Source organism: Streptopelia decaocto (assembly GCF_964273445.1).
Source record: "Streptopelia decaocto genome assembly, contig: HAP1_SCAFFOLD_300, whole genome shotgun sequence".
NCBI lineage: Eukaryota > Metazoa > Chordata > Aves > Columbiformes > Columbidae > Streptopelia > Streptopelia decaocto.
In genome coordinates this window covers 21,474-43,112 of record NW_028115314.1, presented here as the reverse complement: position 1 = coordinate 43,112, position 21,639 = coordinate 21,474, and the positions used below count along the sequence as shown (strand labels likewise).

Genomic DNA, 21,639 nt, shown 5'->3' with positions numbered 1-21,639 from the left:
CACTTGCAGAATTGCAGTCGGAGCGCTGCTGCGCTGTTTTGTGATCATTCGCTATAGCAGACCGGATTTGGCTTTTGAAAGAATCCTTTTAGAAAACAGGATTCAGCTCCTCAAAAGGACTAAGTATTTTGATTTTGTTCGTTCAACAAGCCCGACCTTATTGCTTCACATGAATTGTCCTAGTTTTGTGATTATTGTTTTTTAAATCCAAGGTGCGTGATGGGAAGTGTGTGGTGTCCATTTCTGGTATAGTCATCCAAATGCTATACGATGAGGCAAACTGAATGTTAGGTATCATACTCTTGATGAAAGAATGCTTTCAACTAATACTTAGCTGTAAACCTGGTGATGTTGAATGGAGGAAAAGAGACCTTCAATTAAATAAAATCACTTTTTTCAAAACCTTTTTTTTTTTAACCTCCAGGCTTTTCAGAGAAACCCAGCAATTCCCAGGTAAGTATTTGTTCATGTCAGATGGGCTACTTGTTGTCCTCATTGAATAGTATGTGGTTACTTTGAAATTGGCCTATTGTCATTGGATTGTGTCTTTTCTAGCTGAAGACTCCAGAATCAGCTTTGGAAATGAAGGAAACCTCTCCTAAAAAAAGGCAGCAGGAATCAGGTAACGTTTAGTTCATGTGGTTCTGCGTTTAGCTTCATAATCTTTCTGGAGAGGAGTATTTAATAAAGCATCTGATGTATTTGTTTTGCAGATCTGTTGGAGGAATTAGGTTTAGGAGATGCAGATGATATTGAAGGTATTCATAGCAGTCTCTGTAGTGTTTTGGGTTTTTTTATGGCCAGACACATTGTACTGGCATGTTTTTTTCCTAATACTAAATTAATGGTTCTAGCAAGGTGTTCTGGGAAAAGAAGGTCTACTGAAATACGCCTCTATGCATGTGTGTGCTCCTCCTCTGGTCTGCCATTCAACACTGCAAATACCCTTCCATGATGTGGGCTTCCTCCTCTATACCTGCTGTCATCTCCCCTTTGCAGGGGAGTCCTGAAGTTTGCTTTCCTTCCAGTTTCTCAAAAAAACCCTTCCTGATATTTGCGGTTCCCCGAGCATGTGCCGTAGCTGATTCCGGGCTAGGGATCTGCAATTTAAGCTGTCCAGGTGCTGCAGGTGAGACAGAAAGGATCGTTCTTGGGCTCCTCCTGTAGCTGTACGTAGCAGGAATGATTGCTTCCCTGGCTTTTCTCTACCTGTCTGGCAGTTGCTTTGGAACGTGTAGCAAATACATTCCTTTGAGGCTGGAAACTGCCCAGCAGGTTCAGAGGCAGGGGAAGGAAGCGGGGAAGAGAGACAAGGTGGGAGGAAATGACAGTGTCAGCGTGTGGCCAGGAATTCTCTGTCTTTGGCAACACTGTAATTTGCACAAAGTTATTATGGAAGACAATTGATGAGGAGGGAAATATTAGAGGAGAGAGGAGTGGTAAAGGCTAATTGGAGAGAGCTCTAAAAGTCACCTCTCGATACTAGCTAGAGAACAGGCAGAGTAAAAGGTGGGGGATTTTCATCTTTTGTATGCAGAGAGAAGTCTGGGTGCTGGCAGGTCTGACTTTTCCAGCTTTCAGGCAGATACAGTTGACCAGAAAAGCTTATTCAGTCTGTGTTGCGCAGTCTTCCTCAGAAAACGTGTCCCAGCTCTCCTGTATCCACAAAAAACTTCATCTGTCTTTTAAGCAAAATGGTGGTGCCCATGTTCCATGCCGGAAGTGGTCACACGTAGGAAGTGGTATGGTAGGAAGCTGCATGCATGTTGCAGTTTGTGACTTGAGTGGAAACTGGAGGAGTTCCGTCTATCTGAGAGATTGACCGCCCCCTGCTGAACTTGGAGTGGAGAGGCTTCCAGGTGTGCTAGAAACTCGGAGCACACTGGTGTGTCTAGACTCTTCTCATTCTAGGAGATATTGTTACCACTTAAGATGCTTATGTGCAAATTATCAACATACTGGATGCCTAGTTATGCCTAATCTGTGCCCCGTTCTGCTTTCTTGAGTTCTTTTTGTTTTGTTTTCTGAAAGGATGTTACATATCACTGTGATGTTGATGCAGATACCCCTCTTGAATTTCATCGGGTTCCAATGCTTCTGGCCACCCCTCCCAATTAGCACTCCAAAAGCTGTGTGCTCGGTGAGGGAGGGACTTGCTGGGTCCAGTTATCCAGCCATGTTACAATGCTAGTAAGAGGGACAAAGACCCATCTCCACAAACTATGCATAACTGTTGGAGGAAATGAAGATGTTGACCTCCAAATTATAGAGGTTATTTGTATAGAAGCTAAGTGTTTACTTATTCCAAGCGTCCTGGTATTGATAATTTATAACACTCCCTACGGTACCTATCTGCCATCTACAAATGGTCCTTGGCTGCCTGCACTTTTGTCCTTTATTTGTACTGCTGGTTGGAGCCTTCATCTGCACCAGCAAACAGCTTGGTACTGGGATATCTATAAGCATCAGGAAAGGCTAAATCTGACTTTTTCTTGTTTTTCGGGATTGCAGAGTAAAAGTGTCTGTTTTCCTTATGGAATATTATCCTTAGATAATCAAGTATCATTGTTATTATCTTTAATACCTGATAGATTGTCTGAAATACATTATAGTCATCAATAGTTCATCAATAGATCATCATAACAACTCTGACATAAGTGCTATCAGCTCAGTAATGACTAATGTGTGTTGGGAAATGCCTTATGTTAAAATACCCAAAAAATACATTTACAAAAAATCCAGGAAATTGCATCCACCAGTGACTGAGGTGGGAGGAGAAGATTTTTATTTCACACTGTGTAACCTGAGGTTAGGATTGACCTCTGGAAACCTATATGACTGACTGAGGAGCTTAGGTTCCCAATTCAGACATATGAGTTGTGACTCTAAGTTTCTATCTAATGTAATCCCTTTCAAGAAATGAAACTTCCAAAACGAATCACTTAAACAGAAAATGCCAGAAGTGAGTTTGGCCCTGTGAGTTATTAATACTGGATCCTTTTGTATTATTATGACAATACCTATTTTCTCCCTGTCTTGATCACTTTCACTGTAGGAAGAATACTGTGTACCTCTTTAGCAGTGAAGCTTTGTTTATAGAAAGGCTGTTGTATAGAACCCATAGAATTGTGGAGCGGGAAAGGAGGTGCAGAGTGCTCAAGGTGAAAAGCCTCCATCTCTGTTTTTAGGTGCCACACTAAAGCTGCTGGGACTTGTTTCTTTCTGAGTACTTGAGACTTCAGAGTGTTGTGTGCCTTCCACAAAACCAGTGGCAACGAGTTGCTGCTTCTAAATTGTATCTGGGACTGTTTGGAGTCCAATTCTCAGATGTAACAGAGATTCAAGGCAGACACCCCATAATGGGGAGCTCAGACTGAGTGACTGCTTCTGAGGTGTTTGTGACTTGTCCAATATTCCTTAGAGATTCTGGGAGAGGAAAGGTGAATCCTGTTTTCAACAGTACAAGTGAAATGTTTCTCGACATTTCACAGGCCTGTCTTTGATTGTGCCTCACTTGTTTCTTCTGCAAGAGATGAGGCAGCAGTTTGACTGAAATACTCGTTCCAGATCCACATCTAGAGACAGATTTGTTTCATGCGTGGAGAAAAGCTGGGGCCTTACTGATTTCAGGCTGTGATTTCGTTGCGTGTGATTTTCTGTGCACAACACACAGGGAGGTTAAAATTGCTGGTGGAATGTAGCCAGTTGCTGCACAGCACACAGTGTGTCAGAGAGAAAGAGAGAGGGATATCACGCACCTTTAAGAAACAGGAATTTTGTTATTTGTGACCATGTATATCGATTTCTTTGGCACATTTCCTTTATGCATTAAAAACTAAAATGCCCTGGAATAAAGGCATTCACACAGATGCATCTTGAATCTGTATGACGATAGTTTTATCTCTAGGAGCTCCCAGATTTGAGGGGATGTGTTATTTTGCATTAAGATTTTTCTCACAAATGTGATGATTCAAGATGTACTCTTGGTGTAAATAACTAATCTTAACTCATGCTTGTTATAAAAGTGCTTCTATTTTTCGCTGTAGGTGAGCACTCGGGATCTACCTGTCGTATGTCATCAGCAGCTGAAAAAGAAGACCTCAAGGATGCCTTTGAAAATGATGAGATGCCCGTATGTAAAACAAAATATTTTGAATTAGAGTCTGAACTGGTTGATTGTGTTATAGACCAAGGTAAAAAAACAAACCTTACCAGTCAGTAAATAATGCTGAAGAGAGAGGCCTGTAGATGAAAGTTGTCTTACAGTCTGAAGTAAATTTGGATACAATCTTCTAAGGGTGGGGTAAAACCTTTGTCATTATGTTGGATGCTTGCTGTTATACTGACTTGTTTCCAGCTGGTTTGCTTATATTTTGACCGGTATTCTTCCTTTTGTGCAGTGCTGACAAACAGTGCAGTCATGCATTTTTTCCCTATACAAAATGCACATTCAAGTGAAGAGGGAGATTAGTCTATTATATGGTTATCTGCTTGGTTAAACATGCCTGCTCTTCCTCTTTGTGAGAGAAAGATCAAGCAAAACCACTTGAAATATGGTGACCTTTCTGATCCTTTCTCTGCCTCTGCAAAATACGTGCTTGTTTGACCATGGTAATAAGTGTTTGAAAAGGTTGTGGGTTTGTTTTTTTTTCAGAGGACATTCTAGAATAAGGCAGGCATCCTGTTCGTGTTGGGCGTACAGGACAGGGCTGGATAGAGAGGTCTGGAATCTTGTGTACCACCTCGAGGGACAGTGGAGTAAATGATTTCCACCCCACACCCAAGCACCATGAAAGAGGGACATGCTTAATTTTAACAGGCAGAGCAGAGAACTGAAGCCTACTATAAGCTGGTAGTAGTTGGGCAATGAGCTTGGGAATGGAGAGGCTGAGACAGGTGGTGGCTGGTTGAGGTGCTCCTGCCCTTTTCTGAAGGAGGAATTTGTGTAGAGGGGGAAAAGGGCCTGGCTAATGAGAAGAGAGAGCGAGGAGTTGGATGGTCTTAGCCCATGGGGACCCCAAGGCTGCAGGCCCTGTTGCGAAGGCACCAGGAGCTAAGGAGACACATGGGGAGTGAGGATGTTGGGAGGAGGGTGACAGATGACTGGAGTAGTCAGAGCTATTGAGGAACAGAGCGTGGGGTCAGGGAGATGGGCTGGGGTGGACCTGCGACAGCATGGTACGGTTTCCATACAAGCTTGGGTTCCTGATTTTTTGGGGGATGAGGGAAGGAATGGACAGGTTTCCCTAATTAATGCTTCTCTTTGGAGCTTGGAATGGAATTTAATATTTCTGAATCTTGGGTGAAGATCTAGTCCTAACTCTGCCAGTTCTCCATGTGCTGGACAGTGGAAAGCTTGTCATGTTCATCCAGGCTGTATTAGCTTAGCTGGCAGGGGACTGTAAAATGTCAGACAGTGGAGAATGGTGGAGGAAAGAGGGTGAGAAAATGTAGGCAGTTGTGATGAAAAATGGTAATAAAGCAATACAATGTGAAAAAATGAATTGCATTTTGATAACTGCTACCACATACGGAAAGCAGGCAGGATAAAAGGTAAAAGCAACCTTAATGTCTAAATGAATCTAATCCAAGATCTAAACATATCTAGTCCAAGAGAAACTACAGTAGGTCCTTGCATTTTTAAGAAAATGATGATTCAGTGAACCTTTAATTTAGTGTCACTCAATATTTTTTTATTATAAAAACTGCTTTCAAACTTTCTTATTTCTATTATTTCTGTTGAATGCTGAGTTTGCAACAGAAATTACCTAGATTAACTGTAACTTCCTTTTCCTTGGTAATCTTTCTATCTGTACCTGTTTGCTTAAGGGTAAATATATTTTAGAAACTATCAACTTGACACAGAAAACAGCATGGGAAAATCAGACTGACAAAGCAGAAATTCCACCTCAGGGAGCCCTAGTGGCAAATGAGGAATTGCACAGTGCTGACAAGCAGTTAAGTCCAAAACCCTGGGAAGAAAGATACGAAAGAATGTGAGTTGAAAGTGAGAAAAGGGAATTGAAAACAAATTTTAAAAGTATTACAGCAGAGCTGAAGCAGCTGTTTGGTGAAATTAATGAAACTCGGAAAAGTACTTCCCTTGCGGGAGAAATGTCAGAAGTGAAGAGTTCTTGTGTTGTTTCATCTCGTGCAACAGAATCAGATAGGAAGTTAGAAAATAAAGGTGAATTTGGAGAACTTAAACTTAAGCGAGGTGGAAAAGTACCCAAAATGGAAATTGTCATTCCAAGTCTTGGTGTCCTTCCTGATCAAAATAACTTAAATGCAAATCTGGAAGGTAGCTGGAGTACAGATGAAGACGAGAGCACAAACCATACAGATAAGATAACGGTGCCTCTAGCCAAAGGAGAGGAAGAGAAAAGGCCTGCGATGGAAATGGAGGAGAATGAAAATGGAAGTAGTAGGAATGTAATTAGGAATGTAATGGGAAGACCTGAATATTCCCCAAGACGTAACTTAAACACAAGTATTTTGGATGATGTTTCTACTATTCTTCCTAAAATGCAATGTGTTTCTACAAGTAATGAAAATGCACTTTTTGTAAGAGAAAGGAAACTTGGAAAAGACTCTGGATTTAATGGTGATGTTCCCAGGGAGTGCCTTATCAACAGTAATAAAAGAGGAGAAACAGAAATTGAAAGTCTTCTTGCAAATGCTCAGCCGTTGTGTGGCACACTGAAAAAGAATCTTGATGAAGAACTAAAACAAGATATGGAAAGATTTAAGAGTAAGGTAGGAGTGCTGCAAATAGTATTCCTGGCTTTGCAGAAAGAGAAGGTACAGCTGCAAAAAGAGGTAGAAGTTCACCTGCTACTCCTTATTCTTTAGTCTTTCTCCATATCAATGGTCCTGTTCACTTCAGCTATTCATCATTAAGGGAAGATGCTTTGTGCAAATTGGGTTTTGTTTTAATGGAAATACATGAGTTATGAATAAAGAGAGAAGTGGAGAGTTGTCCTTTTCCCCCTTTTTTGGAAAACAGTCTGTGTTACTGTTGCAGTTCAACAGTAGGTGGCACTCAGTTCCAGTGTCAATAATTCTCACTTCTTTGCCAGAAAAAGAAATGCGCACAGTGCTGTCAATTCTGATTCTGAATCAAAGAATGAAAATAGCTTCTGAACAGGGTCTTGAATGATCTATTGATTTGCTGTGGTTTCGGCACGGTGTGTCTTCCTTGTCCTTGGCCAAAATTCCTGTTTGCTGTGAAACCATTTCTGCCTGTGCATTTGGGATCTGTTTTCTTTTTACCCTCATTAAGGACACAGTAGCCCCGCACACTTCCACGTGATTTTTGTTGTTGTGTTTTTACAGCTAACATTGTGCAGTCCTTCTAGCTCTTTGTCCATCAGTAATGCTTTCACTTTTTGTTGTTCGTGTTTTAAAAAACACTGTTTTCTTTCTAAGGGCTGTGTTTTTGTTATCTCTTTTATCATGAGTGAATTCAAAGTACTTTCAATGGCTTAACACACTTTGTAGTGTAATTTTGTGAAAGTGCTTCTCCGTATGAATTTTATTTTTTTTTCTTTTATGTGATTTCGGAGGTAAACACTGAATTATTCAGTCTTGAGTATGGTGTTTCTTCTAGAAATACTGAGAAATACACGCAGTTTAACTTTCTTTTTGTAGGTTGAGAAGGAAAAAAGCAAACAAAGATGTTTCAAAACTGAGGTGATGGCAAACCAGGAAGATCTTGATAAATTAAATCCACCACCAGGCAACATTACTGATCAGCCAATGAAACAAAAGGTTACTCTAAGGAAGAAGGACTCTTCAAAAATTGAGACTGGAAACACTGCAGAAGTCAAAGACAAAAAGAATTTTTCATCTGAGGAGAGGTCGAGATGCATCAAGATGCCAATGAAAGGGTAAACTAAGGAAATAATGTCTAATTTTTATTTGTAGTACTACTCTAAGTATCTTTTAGGTTTTCAAATATTGTAGTAGTTGAAGTAGTTTCCTCAATGCCGAAAGCCATGCCGAGTAGTCCACTGCTTCTCAAAAATTTAAGAAAAAACAAAAGAAAATTAAAACCCCTAAGCTCATAATGGAGGTTCAAGGGTATTGATTTATTGCGTGCTCAAAAAAAAAAAAAAAACAAACAGACAAATTCCTGCAGATTTCCTTGTCAATACCGAGGCAAAATGCGCCTTCAAAACCAGAGCTGAAGACTGAAAAACTCCCTACTTATTTTTGTAGGAAATGGCCAACCAGGAAATAGGAACTTACAGTTTACTTCGCGTTCTCCCTTTTCTAGATTATTTTGAGTGATCTTCATGCAGTTGGTGTTTTCATAAAGTCCAGATGTTCTTTGTCAGGAAAAGGGAAAAGATATTACCAAACCAAGCTCAAAAGTTTGACGAAGGCACAGATAATTTTACGCAACCCTAAGCAGGAGTTTTTTCCTGTCTGTCCTTCAAAGGCATCTCTGCTCTAGGTACTTCCTCTAATGGGGATATGAAATATGTTTCAGCTTAGCTGAATCTAGCTCAGATTCCACATTTCTTGCTCATTCCTAGGGGAACATTATTAAAATACTTGAGTGTCTTCCAGGGTCTTTGGAGTCAACTCTGTATTTTGTCATAGGTATTCTTCATCTCCGTTGTTTCTGGGCAGCATCTTAAGTACATCTGTTACACAGGGCTTTTTTAAGTAAAGCTACTCAGCTGATGATCTCCCTTTCTTTCTATCCCTTTCTTTCTATCCCTTTCTTTCTATCCCTTTCTTTCTATCCCTTTCTTTCTATCCCTTTCTTTCTATCCCTTTCTTTCTATCCCTTTCTTTCTATCCCTTTCTTTCTATCCCTTTCTTTCTATCCCTTTCTTTCTATCCCTTTCTTTCTATCCCTTTCTTTCTATCCCTTTCTTTCTATCCCTTTCTTTCTATCCCTTTCTTTCTATCCCTTTCTTTCTATCCCTTTCTTTCTATCCCTTTCTTTCTATCCCTTTCTTTCTATCCCTTTCTTTCTATCCCTTTCTTTCTATCCCTTTCTTTCTATCCCTTTCTTTCTATCCCTTTCTTTCTATCCCTTTCTTTCTATCCCTTTCTTTCTATCCCTTTCTTTCTATCCCTTTCTTTCTATCCCTTTCTTTCTATCCCTTTCTTTCTATCCCTTTCTTTCTATCCCTTTCTTTCTATCCCTTTCTTTCTATCCCTTTCTTTCTATCCCTTTCTTTCTATCCCTTTCTTTCTATCCCTTTCTTTCTATCCCTTTCTTTCTATCCCTTTCTTTCTATCCCTTTCTTTCTATCCCTTTCTTTCTATCCCTTTCTTTCTATCCCTTTCTTTCTATCCCTTTCTTTCTATCCCTTTCTTTCTATCCCTTTCTTTCTATCCCTTTCTTTCTATCCCTTTCTTTCTTTCCCTTTCTTTCTTTCCCTTTCTTTCTTTCCCTTTCTTTTGTAGTAAACTTTCCCCAAATGCCAAAGTTTCAAAGAAAAATAAAAAACAGGCTTCAAAGAAGAAGGCTGATCAGCAGATGAGTTCTTCTACTGGGAATCATTTTCAAGTACTGGATGACAGCACTTTCAGTGAAACATCTCAAGATGGAAGAAGGTACTGAATAGAAGGAATATTGTAAATAAAACTTTTTCATGATAAAGGTTGACCTAAAAGCTAACGGGAAGTTTTGTAAACCAGAGTGCACAATGATTCTTATTCTTTCATATGACAATACTACCTGATGCCCTTTGTATTCAAAACTACTTGTTTTTAGCTTGGAGTGCTTTGAGCATACCAGCCAAGTTAATGATAAGGTCAAACGTGCACAAATTCTGAATAATTACCTGAGTGTGAGTGTGTGTGTGTGCATAAATATATATATTTTATCTTTTCCAACAGAGAGAGGAGAGACTAAAATTACTCTTCCACTGCAGGCATCTTAGTTCTTTCTGCCTTTTGAATTATTTTTTTTTTCCAGCTCTATCCCCTCCCGACTTCTTGCTTGCCCCAAAGTTACTGTTGCGGGAGACAAAGTGAGAAACAGTAGGTGCTGATGCTGTCCAAGCACTGTCCAGCAACAGCTCAAGCATTGGTGTGTTATCAACACTGCCCTGGGCAGAAATCTAACACGCAGCAATGTGCGAGCTGCTATGAAGAAAATTAACTCCATCCCAGCCAGACCCAGTACACCAGAGAATCCAACATTAGGTTGCTTTGACCTGTAAGAGAAGGATTCTCAATACTGAAAAGAGCTGAACCTCTAGATTTAAATAGCAAATGCACATAACTCTGTATCTGCATCTCTCTCTATATATATCTATAGCTGTAAGATTCCTGTCACCTTGGGTAAAGTGCAGAGAATAGTAATTTCAGCTATTTGCTTAATACCTCCTGGCAAAAATACCTTTCCAATAGACATAATGCTACACAAATTTTTTTCAGTCTTCAACTCCATCTAACAAAATTCTCATACTAATTTTTACTTTAATTCACTACTGACGTTAAGTTGCAGAGCAACCTTAGATATTGTTCATAATGCAATATAAATATTCCAGTACTGAAATATGTTTCTGTTTTCCAGACCTGCAGCAAAACTAGGGAGTGAAAAGAACAAGGTAATGTAAAATTAATGTCTTGATAAATAGCTTGTGTCAGCCTTCAGTCACTTAGATGGGAACAGTGTTTATGTAGTGATCAACCAGATGCACAAATTACTGCTAGTATGCAGCTTTGTAATATTTGAGCCAAATCTATGGACTGTGAATGAGGGAAATGCATCATTCATGCATTTGTAATGATGTGTAATAGTATATAGTTGTATACAGAAAAGCCAGTTTATCTAGTGGAAGAGAGAAACAAGGAATTAAATGCCAAGTGTACCGATTTAAGAGAACAAGTCTTTAAATATGAGACTGACAAAGTAGAAAGAGAGGTAAAGTATACGCTTACAAAGAACAATTTAAAGTTTGTCAGTTCTTGAAATTCTTTTATGTTTCTAAAATGTATCAGGTATAAGTTATGTGCATGGGCTCAAATAATGCTGTTTTATTCTGGTTTGCCTTGTTTCTCTTGGAATTATGGAAGGTTTTGGCGAACAGGATGTTACTGCTCAGATCTGAGCAGTGAACAGAACACAGGTATCTAGGTCTAAGCTTTGATCAAGAAAGGTGATTCTTCTCTAGAACTTTTTTCACCTTTTCTTTAGTCCATTTTTGCCCTCTGGAATGATTTTAATTATTTAATGGGTTTTATCTATGTATCACACTGATGACACAAGTAAGAGTGGTATAAAGGGAAGAACAAGCCAAAATGCAAGGGTTGTGAAATGAAGATGCAGACAAGTGAAGCGGTGGGGGATGAATTTATATTAAGCTCCTACATCAAAAAAAAAAAAATTTGCTTTTCCATAAGTTGCTATCGAAATTGAAGAGTATTAGTAGTGGCCAGTATTAATTTATGGATGTTTTTGGGGGTTCTAAGGGTCCTGCCTGGTCCTCAAGAAGTTCATTTCAGACACTGACCTAAGCTTCCTATTCTCTGTTTTATGATGTGTGGCCATATTTAAATGTGTTCTTTCTTTGTGACTCTGTGAAAGACTAATTAACTGGACAGAAGACTCATTAGGACATCCGTTAAACTGTCTTTCTGCAAATTCACACAGTACATGAATATGAAACATGCTCCTATGCAGAGCACTAGCATAAAATTATGTCCCTTAAACATGCAGGACCCATGTGTTGCTCCCATTTCTGCATGCAGATGTTTTTTGTTGAGAAAAGTGGTGGAAAAGAATAAAGGCAGGGAGATATAGGGGGTAGGAAGGGAGGTAGGGGAGCTGTAGGTAATGGGAGAGTGCATCCAGACTTTTGTAAATCTAATCTGCCAGTATAAAGGCAGTTGTTATTTTTAAATAAACTCAGTAAGAAGACTGCAAAAGGATGTGCTTGAACATGTACTTAAAGTGTATCTCAAAAGAGCTTTCAGCTAGATGTATTCATTTAATTATAGAATCAAAGAATCATTTCAGTTGGAAGAGACCCTCAGGATCATCGAGTCGAACCGTAACCTAGCCTAACTCTAGCACTATATTTGTGTAATGGACAAACAGAACAAAGGACAATCTAATACAAAGTCCTGCCTTTGGTCATCAGAGTAATATCTGCAGTCGAACTATCGCTCTTGTATTGCAACAGATTTCGTTGCCTTTTGTTAGAAAAAAAAATACATTATTGCAGCATGTGCTGGTGTATTGTTCCAAGAAGATTAGTACTTGAGCCTTTTGTATGTATTAGGAAACACAAGTCCTCATGAACAGCTGCTGATAGTTTGGAGGTGCTCAGCTGAGTAGGATGAAGAGAGGTCACCATCTGTGCAGATGCCTGCTGGTGGCAGGCAAGAGTTCCTACCTTTGAGTTCAATCTGAAGGCAGGTCTAATTGTATAATCAAATAAGTGAAGGCATATTTCAGGTTCTTGTAACCTTCTTCATGCTCATTTACCTGTTTCACTAGGGCATGATCAGACGGCTGCAGCAGGAACTTGCTGATGCTCTTAGAAAGCAATCTATGTCAGAGGCTTAATGAGGTTACTGTCCAAGTCTTTGACATGGGAATGCTCTGTCCTTACTTGGAAAAAGGTTTCTGTTTCCTAAGTTGCTTTGCAAAATAAACTGATGTGTCCATAGGTTATTGTGTTTGGTTTGGCCAAGCAGGTTGTCTGGTTTCTGATGAACACTAGGAATCCTGGACTGCTGCATTTGGGCTTCTCTATGCTGTCTCTGCTTTTTTTTACCTCCCCTGCCACCAGATGCTGTCAATTCTGAATGCTCTTGTAGCTTATTCTGCATATAATTTGTTTGGGTTTGGTTTGGGGGTTTTGTTGGTGGTGGTGGTTGGTTGCTTTTGTTTTGTTTGGGGGGTTTGTTTGCTTTTCTTTATTTTTTTATCTCTTATTCTCTCCCTTCTTTGGCCCTGCTCTAATTTGCCATCCTTGAGCAGCCTTCTTGCAAATGCACTGTAAGCTACTTTCTGAGGCAGGGGCCACCTTTGGCAGTGTTCTTACGACCACTGAAGTATAGAGGCCTGATCTAATCAGAAGTCATGTTAATCTATTATGCGGGAGTTGTGAAGTCACTTTAGGAGACGGATGAACTTTTCAATTCATACTTTTAGTGGAGGAGCAAACAAGCAGGTACAATAAAAAGAGTGTTACAAGTCACTGAAAGGCTTGGAAGAGCAGTGTTGGTGCTTAGAAATGTGCTGTAAGAAATCAGTGCAGGGATGGGAGAGGCCAGTTTGAAGATGCTGCAGTAAGACAGTTTGTGGTCATTTGCCAGTAGAAGCCAAGGTTTGAATGTACTTGAAATGATGATGGTTCTTGGAGGAGAGGGTGTGCATACACACACGCAGTACTTGTATTCTTCAGCAGTAGTTGACTCCTCTCCATACAAGCTCACCTGACTACTGTGGATTCTTGCTGTGATTTTGCAGTTGTGGAAGATTGCCTTGGAAAATAAAGCAAAAGAAGTCGAGGGCTTCCTCTTGGCATCTTCTGAGGCTAATATAACCGTAAAACAGCTGGAAGAACGTGTGCAACGGTAAGAGAATAACTCAGTGAAGCCAGATGTCTCTTGCTTTCTCGGACTTTGTGAAAACTACAGGACAGTCTTGTTGCATCACAACAAGTTCATACGCTATTTTCAAGGATGCTTTTGGTTTCGATCATGTTATTTCACGCTGCTCTTTCACAAGTGGTGCTCTGGATTTCCATAACAAGACCTTTATTTCTTTTTAAGCCTCGAAATGGAAAATGCCAAGTTGGAAGCCACACTCCAGCAGCAGGGCAATAAGATCGAAGCCCTTCAGCGAGACCAGCAAACGTCTGCATCAGTAAGCTGGTCACAAACTTCCCTTTTTGTGAGCTCCCAAGCCTAGTTAACTGTTTCTGTGGGGAACTTTTAGGATGAGGTTTTCCTGGAGAGCCTAGGGGAGTTCAGTCCCTGTGTTCTTCCGAATACAGGCTTCTTACCTCTGAGAGGTAAGGATTTGGCACAAATATGCTGGTGTCACTATTGTCTGCATTAGACCTGTTGTGACATCAGATGCTGCTCCAGGCACTTGTGGCAATGTGTATTATTAAAGGTATTCATCAAGTTAACTCACAGAAATCCCACAGGGGATATTGCTGCCAAGCACTTTGTGCCAGGGGCCTGACTGGCATCATCAGACTGGGACAAAAAATTATACTCCAGGACATCTGCTGTGCTGGATTGCTTTTCCTTTGGCCACTTGGTATGTGTTTCCATGAAGCAGTGAAGAGGAATGCCTGTGGTATCATTTGCAGAACTCAGTGTGAGCCTTGGCATTTCCCAGTGCCTCTATGCAGTGGTTAATTTTAGCTCAGATAAGGTGCTTTCATCAGTGACCTTTATGAAGCAAATGATTTTTGTATTGTAACCAGTGAACTCGGCTTCTTGCTATGACTCCAGCTGTTAGTGCTGAAGAGATTTTGAAAATAACTAGGTGTGAAAGTTGACCTTTGTACTGATACTGTCAAAGGAGGGAAGGGAGTCACAGTGCTGGTCCTTCCCCTTTGGTTAACAGGGCATGATTTTCAAACGTACTGTGGGTGGGAAAAGCTTAATACTTGTTTTCATTGAAGATTCATCATATCCCACATGATGTTCTCTTTCCATAAAGCAAAAGGCAGAGGTGATGATTGCTAACAATTTTACAGCGACATCAAACTAAGGCTGTTTTGATCGTTGGTGCTGGTTGTAAATGCTATAGGAATAAAGGTGTGAAGAGGTGTATGTAATATTCATTTTTGGTAATGAGGTGTAAACTTCAGCCTGGAAAGTCATGGTGTGTCATCTTGTTTTTACAATGCTTCCGTAGATTCATAACCGCCTGGAAGAGTTAATAACTAGCTTACGGACAACACAGGCAGCTGCAGAGGACCACCACCATCAGCAGGTACCTGACTGGCTTTGATGAATGACTGGTTTAGTCTTTGAATTTTTTGTGTGCAGCTAATTGATGAAAGCAAGACACATTCCTGTGTGATCTACTCTAGGTGTACCTGCTTTAGCAGGTGGCTTGGACTGGATGATCTCCAGAGGTCCCCTCCAGCTGCAGCCACTCTGTGATATCAGGTGGGCTGTGTAGGCACAGTGCAGCTGACAAATACCCTTCTGGTTTTAGGGCAAGGCAAAAGGGAAAAGGCTGTGAATTTCTTCATTCCCCTGCTGCTGTGTTTTGTATCTGTGTTGTGGTGTGCAAGATAGTTGTGTTCATCAGCATGATTTGCCTGATGAATTATTTCTCCCATGCCACGAGTGGGGAATGAGCAAGTGGCTGTGTGCTTCTTAGCTGCCTACTGGAGTTAAACCATGGCAGATGATGGACAGAATGAATGTTGTGGGCAGCAGGGAGATCTGTGGTTGAAAACTGAGAGGAGACTGAACTTAGGAGGCCAATCTTTTCTTGGCAGTTTTGTCAGAGGTTGCCCATGAGACCATGTCAGCTTCTGTCATGAGACCCAGTGTTTCACCTACTCTGTAAGGACACTTGAGAAAGTTGTACACCCTGAGGATTTTTTAATCTAAGCCTTTGTGCTAAGGTTTTCATGACCTTCTGTGTATCAGTAGACTTTTTTTTTTTTTTCTTAGAGAATGCCACTAAAAGCTTCATGTCTATTTGCATTCTTTATACTTGAACGGAATCAGCAAGTTCTATTCCACTCAAATGTATTGACCTGTTTGGTTTTTCTGATTTTGGTTGGTTGGTTTTCTTTGGTTTTGTTTTGGTTTGGTTTGGTTTTTTTTATCTTTTTTTCTTTTTTTTTCTTTTTTTGCTGTCTACAGGTTGCAAAACTTTCCCAGCAGTTGGAGGCAGAGTCTGAAAAATGCAAGCAGCTGGAAGCTGAGAATCAGGATTTGCGAGAAGAGTTGTCCACCATGCATGAGAACCATCAAAAACTGGAGACAAGCAAATGGCAGCTGATAGAAGAGGTGGCTAACCTGAAACATCGTTTGGAGACTAGCATGGTGGATCACAACCTTATAGAACAATATAAAAAAGAAGTGGAAGAACGAGCCGAACAAGAAATAAGACAAAAACTACAAGAAGTCAATCTATTTTTGCAGGTAAGTGAATTTCTTGTATGTGCCTGTAGTCTCAATTATATACTTCTGTTGTGGTGATAATTTTGTAGTATGTTATTTTTGGTTCCTGATTCTGTGTGTTAGTGCTGTACTTCTACTGTCCTTCAGCAAAGACAGGAAATACGGCTGGGCAATGGTGCTTTCACGTGTGAGTAACGTGCCTGCAGGGCGCTGAATGCAAAGCTTGCCCAGGGTGGCTTTCTGTTTTGCAGTTCTTGGGCGGTATCACTGTCTGGCCTTGTTCTTACTGTTCATCCTTGAACTCAATATTGACACTTAGAGTTGTCATGGCCAGACATACAGGTCCTGCTTTGTCATTGTCCAGGGGAAAGCACTCAGAAAAGAAGTCACTGAAGTTGTACAGGGGGTGGAGGTGAGGGATCCTCATAATTTCTTGGAGGAATCCTTTTCTATATGCCCTGTCCTACAGAGACAGTGTTCTTTTGATTAGTAGCTTTGATAAGTAATGGTTCTAAGAAGGGGTTTCTTTTGGAATGAAAAAAGCAATGTAACGTGGTAGTTCCAGAGTTCTGCCTTGATTGCTGATGGTAGTGAGGAGGCACAGTTGCCTCACTGAGTAAAGGTGGGCCCTCAAAATTTCGTACAAGAAACTGACTGGTGGGGACTCTTCTGTTTTCTTTGCGGTGGTTCAAAGTGCATTATCTCCTTCAGACGCAGGCAGCCTCCCAGGACAGATTAGAACAGATCAGAGCCAGTCATCACGCTTCCCTGCAAAAACAACTGAAACACAGGATTAGAGAACTTGAATTTGAATTGGACAAGATACAAAATATTCAACAAGACAATATATTTAAAAAAGATTTCACGCAGGCGGAAGTGAAAAGGTACAAAGAGCTGTATCTGGAGGAGGTAAAAATTAGAAGATGCCTGGCAAATAAACTGGAAAGGTAAGTCCACGCTTTTTTGGAGTGGTAGTAAGATACTTTTTCCTCATACATTTTCCTCCTAAAATCCTTTTTCTATATCTGGTTAGTATTAGATATGTACACATAAGATGGTGTATTGTGAGGAAAGTACCTTAAGACCCTTCCCCTTTATTAGAACTGTCTCAATTTCTCTTTAGTGTTCCAGCAATAACACCACTGATCATGGCATTACTAGGGGATTTTTTAAGTTGTTTGTGCTTTAACAGGCAGCCTTTTTGCTAATCTCTAATAATCTCCTCCTCTTATTCTGTGTATGTCAGAAAAGATAAACTTGATGCTTGAATGACAGGCTCTTCAGGCAGCAGAATTTGATTCTGTGAAGCAAAAGCAAAATAAATCTTTTCTGGATTCCATTTTAGCACCATGTCTGAGGTTTGAGCTCAGAGAGAGAGCCCAGAGTTCTTAGGCACATGACATGCCTTTTCTGAAGAAGCGCTGTAAACACACGGCATTCACAGGTTGCTTTGAAGCCCTAATGCTGACAAGTCCAAAGTGTTGGTAACTTGCTGGTCCTTCTAGGTAATGTGACTTCTTAGAAATAGGTTCTCCAAAAAACCTCGGATCAAATTATATTCTTGTTTTGGACGGTCTTAATCCCTTCTACTTTCAGAAGTCAAATAATAGTCAAAGACCTGGAGGTTAACTTTGTGGAAGGGTTACTCCCACAGGTCATTCTTTGTATGCTTCTGAATGTTTCAGAGCTAATGAGAAACTCGCAGAAGCCAACGCGCATCTCCTTCAGGAACGCCATCGAAACAAATCAGTCATCGGAAGCAGCATCGTCAGTGGAGGTGTGGCTGCAAGTCCAATTCTGTATTCAACCGAATGGGAACATCTTGGCAACAATTTGGCACTTAACGGAAGGCTGAGTCTAGGAGAAAGCTTCCTAAGCCTAGCTGGGAGCACATTATCATCAAGAAACAGGGTTGAAGCCTATGTGGCTAAGGTAAGCATTTTGAAATACTGTTCTCAACTGCTGCTCGAGAGTATCTGTAAGCAAGGTTATTCTGCCTTTTAGCCTAAAGCTAGAATCCATTTGTAGTCAAGATGACAGTGTGTGGATTTCATCTGTTATAATGGAACTTCTTTAAACCATAGGAGTAGTCTGGTTTACCCTTCTTGCCAGCTCTGATATTCAAAAAGTTCTTGGTAGTAACAGCGGTTGTGTCTGAAGTACCAGGACTGTGCTGAAATTGAGTTCCTAGGCTCCGAGTATCATCTTATGGAGTCTCAGACGATCCAGCCTACTCTGTGCTCAGGTAACCCATGTGGGTAAGTAGTCAGTCAACACCGGTGTATGAAGAACAATTATTGAGAAGGTGACTGCTGCAGGGGAACCCGGGATGTTACTGCCTGAAGAGAGGTGCAGTGAGGTGAGAAGTGCCCGCTCAGGAGGCTTGGGATAGTCAGAGATGGTGCCTTTTCCAGGGACTGGGGGGAAGGAGAACAGTGGAGACATTTAGCTGACACTCTGCTCATGTGTTTGATGACAGACTTTAGCCAGACCTTCATTGTAATAATTCCCCTGTGCTTTCTTCCTGTATATTTTTTAAATGCCCAGTTATAATCCAGCAGGTGAGCTACAGATTGTTTTGTGCTAGTTAATGTTGCTCAGTAATGGGAATGTTACAACCTGGCTGACCAAGAGTTTCTCTTCATTAAAAAATCAGACCCCAAACCAAGACGTCTCTATTTGTTAGGATCTTTTAAGGCTTTTTCATGTTATGTTTGGGTTTTAAGAATATTCTAGAGCTCTAGTGTTACAAAAATGTAGCTGTTAAAATATTAACTATATATTTTCTGTATAATTCTAGGTATGGCAGGAACTGGATGAAAGAATCACTAAAGAAATTGAACAGGGTAATGTGTCATTATGTCAGGCATGTTTTTAAGGAAAAAGATGACTGTTCCTAACTCTTGAAAAGAATGGCTTGGAAGCTGTGAAGTTCCTGTTCTAAGCACAGATTTTCTTACTTTTTTTCTCCTAGCTTTCCAGTTTAGACTTGAATGTGAGACCTTCCTGCTCACCAGAATATTGTGCAGGAAGTTATGCGGTTGCCTGAAAAAAAGGCACAAAGACAACTAACTCATTTGCCCCACACAGATCCACTCAGCTTAAGCTAAAATCACCTTTCACGAGCGTTAATCTTCAAGCACAAACATCAAACATAAAAACAGCCCCGGGATAAGATTTTTATAACTTCAGCCATCACTACTTCTTCCCTGTACCTCAACTGCATTCAGCTCTAAACCACACCATACACGTTCCCTGCTGTTAGTTCTTAATGTTTGCTGTCTACTATTCATTGCTTCTATTTGTAGCTTATGTCTTGCAGTCTTTTTTGAAGAATATAATCAGTGACAAAATATACCCTTTCTTTAGGAAAAGTTAATTCCGTAGTGTTTAGGCACACACAAGTTTCAATACTTGTAATGCATAGCATAAAATACATGCTCTATAATATGAGGCCAGGTGTCCAAAGAGGAATTTCACCTCTTCATGATAAGTGGTCCCCCAGAGTCACCACTTTGCAGTGACTGGTGCTATTTGAAAGCAAGTAGGCCCTGAGAACATTTCCTTCTGTTTCTGTGTGCTCTGAATCACACAGAGAGTGTTCAGCTGTGGCCTCAGAGCTCTTTCCATGTGTCTGAATGGACACAAAGTCATTGCATCGTGTCCGCATGCGTTTTGAACGTAGTTGTGCGTCTGACAGGAGTCATAGAGTGTGCTTGGTTTGGGCACCTTGTCTAAAAAATGTGGCTGGAGAAAGATGGCAAAGGTGTCTTTGCTTTCATGGATTATGTGTTTTCATGGAGGAAAGAGGGTTTTGCCAGGGTGAGTTACAGAAATGCCCCTCAGAGAAGGTGCCAGGCTGGGAGACTTGTCCTGACCTGGCTGCACTGGACAAGCGTTGGTGTTTTCACAGCCAGATTCTTTCCAGTTTGTCACAGTGAATGCAGAAGCTGGTTTTTAGGAGTAGCGTTCCAGTAAATTACTGGTTTGAACATTTAAGGAAAACAGACACTTGAGGCTCAAGAGGCCTGCAGGGGGCTGAATTCAGCACTGGTGTAATCAGGTGCATTCCCTGAAGATGTTCAGCGTGGAACCTCTGGAATTGCTTTCACCAGCTTTAGAAATACTGCTGACTGATAAGCACATGAGGGGAAAAAACTAACAAAAAGTATTTCTTCCTTTGTGCCTGGCCCTTTCATTGTTACGTTCCCTTGGAAGTTTTCAAACCTCTTTCTGGACTGTAGTTTCTTCAGTTACCCCTAATGTTTTTACAGTGATTTATTTGGCTGTGTCTATTGGAAAAGTAACACCAGCAATCTTGTCTCTTTTCTCCCCAGCCACTGCTGAACTTGAAACTGGATCTACTGGAGCTTCTCCTGTGGGATCCACTGATAGATCTTCAAAAAATGTCCATGTTGACCAGGATCCACTTTGCAGGGCAATACGGGAGGACTGTGATGTTTTAACCAAAAGTTATCTGATCTGAGTAAAATGCTAGGGAAAGGCTCTGGAAATTCTCTCTGGTTTCCCATCCCTTGTTTCAGATGTGAAAACATGTTTATTGCAGTTTGAATATAAATGTATTTATTGCAGTTTGAATGTGAAATAAATAACTTACACTTTTTCTATGGATAAACAACGTTTAATCCAATTCCTTGTATTCCTTAAACATGTGTTCATTAGAGCATAAGCAAAACAGTGCTGGGTGTGTGGGGGATTCGCTCCGCCCAACACGCACACCTTTAAACAATAAGAAGTGTGCTTAAATACAGTAAGGTATTACATATTCATAATGACCCCAGGAATGCCTATACATATTCATAACCTTTCCCCGCTTCTTATTAAAATGAGTCTCAGATAACCATTTCCATAGTCTCCACCCTGACCCTCCTCTGTTGCGCCTGCACAGTGTCACTTGGTGATTTTGAGGAGGGGTCTTTGGGGTCTTTGGATGAAGGCTCCTTCAGCTTCGTCACAGTGAACTTTTTACCCTTGGCTCATTATGTTGAATTGGCTGGGACCCAAGCTGCCAAGTCAATTGAAACCAGACTGGTGCCCCTTTTGCTGTAAATCTTCTTTATCTTGTCTCCTCAAGTTTACGGCTAGGTGCAGTAAAACTTCTTATCTTGGCATTCAATGGGGTTCTGTTTTCTTAACATAAATTTACATGAAGCTCTAAACTAAGCGTTTATTGTGTGGCTAAGCCTTAAAATGTTAGTTTGTTAGTAGGCACCCACTATATGTTTAGTTAACCCTTAAAATGTTAGTTCCCTCTGTCAATATAACTTCATAAGCAAGTTTCATAACTTTTTACATAGAACTTAACCACCTTTTCCCTTTTCCAGGTTCGGAGCCCGTGCCTCATTTGGTTATATCTGTAAACATTAAACATCTTAGCACAAATCACAACTGCATTTCTCACAATTCCCCCTTTTTCTTTTTATCCTATTGATTCGTGCTTTAGCTTCCAAGTTAGCTAGCACTTGCCTAGCAGCGGCTAGGTCCAGTTTGGTGTTATCTTTTAAAATCATTAATTTATACCCCGTTCCTTTT

The 21,639-nt window shown here is 40.5% G+C and overlaps 1 protein-coding gene across 1 annotated transcript in view; it reads left to right on the top strand.

Annotated features, from left to right (window-relative positions):
• Window positions 1-20,710, top strand: part of LOC309452816 (uncharacterized protein) — a 48,863-nt gene extending 28,153 nt beyond the window's left edge. The window contains 14 exon segments of the mRNA XM_082077491.1: window positions 425-453; window positions 556-622; window positions 4,047-4,132; window positions 5,830-5,997; window positions 6,001-6,819; window positions 7,651-7,889; window positions 9,427-9,576; window positions 10,544-10,577; window positions 13,451-13,557; window positions 15,633-16,107; window positions 16,798-17,033; window positions 17,772-18,018; window positions 18,887-18,932; window positions 20,424-20,710. Coding sequence (XP_081933617.1) covers window positions 425-453; window positions 556-622; window positions 4,047-4,132; window positions 5,830-5,997; window positions 6,001-6,819; window positions 7,651-7,889; window positions 9,427-9,576; window positions 10,544-10,577; window positions 13,451-13,557; window positions 15,633-16,107; window positions 16,798-17,033; window positions 17,772-18,018; window positions 18,887-18,932; window positions 20,424-20,572 — 2,852 coding nt within the window. The 3' untranslated portion in view covers window positions 20,573-20,710.
• The last annotated feature ends 929 nt before the right edge of the window (window positions 20,711-21,639 follow it).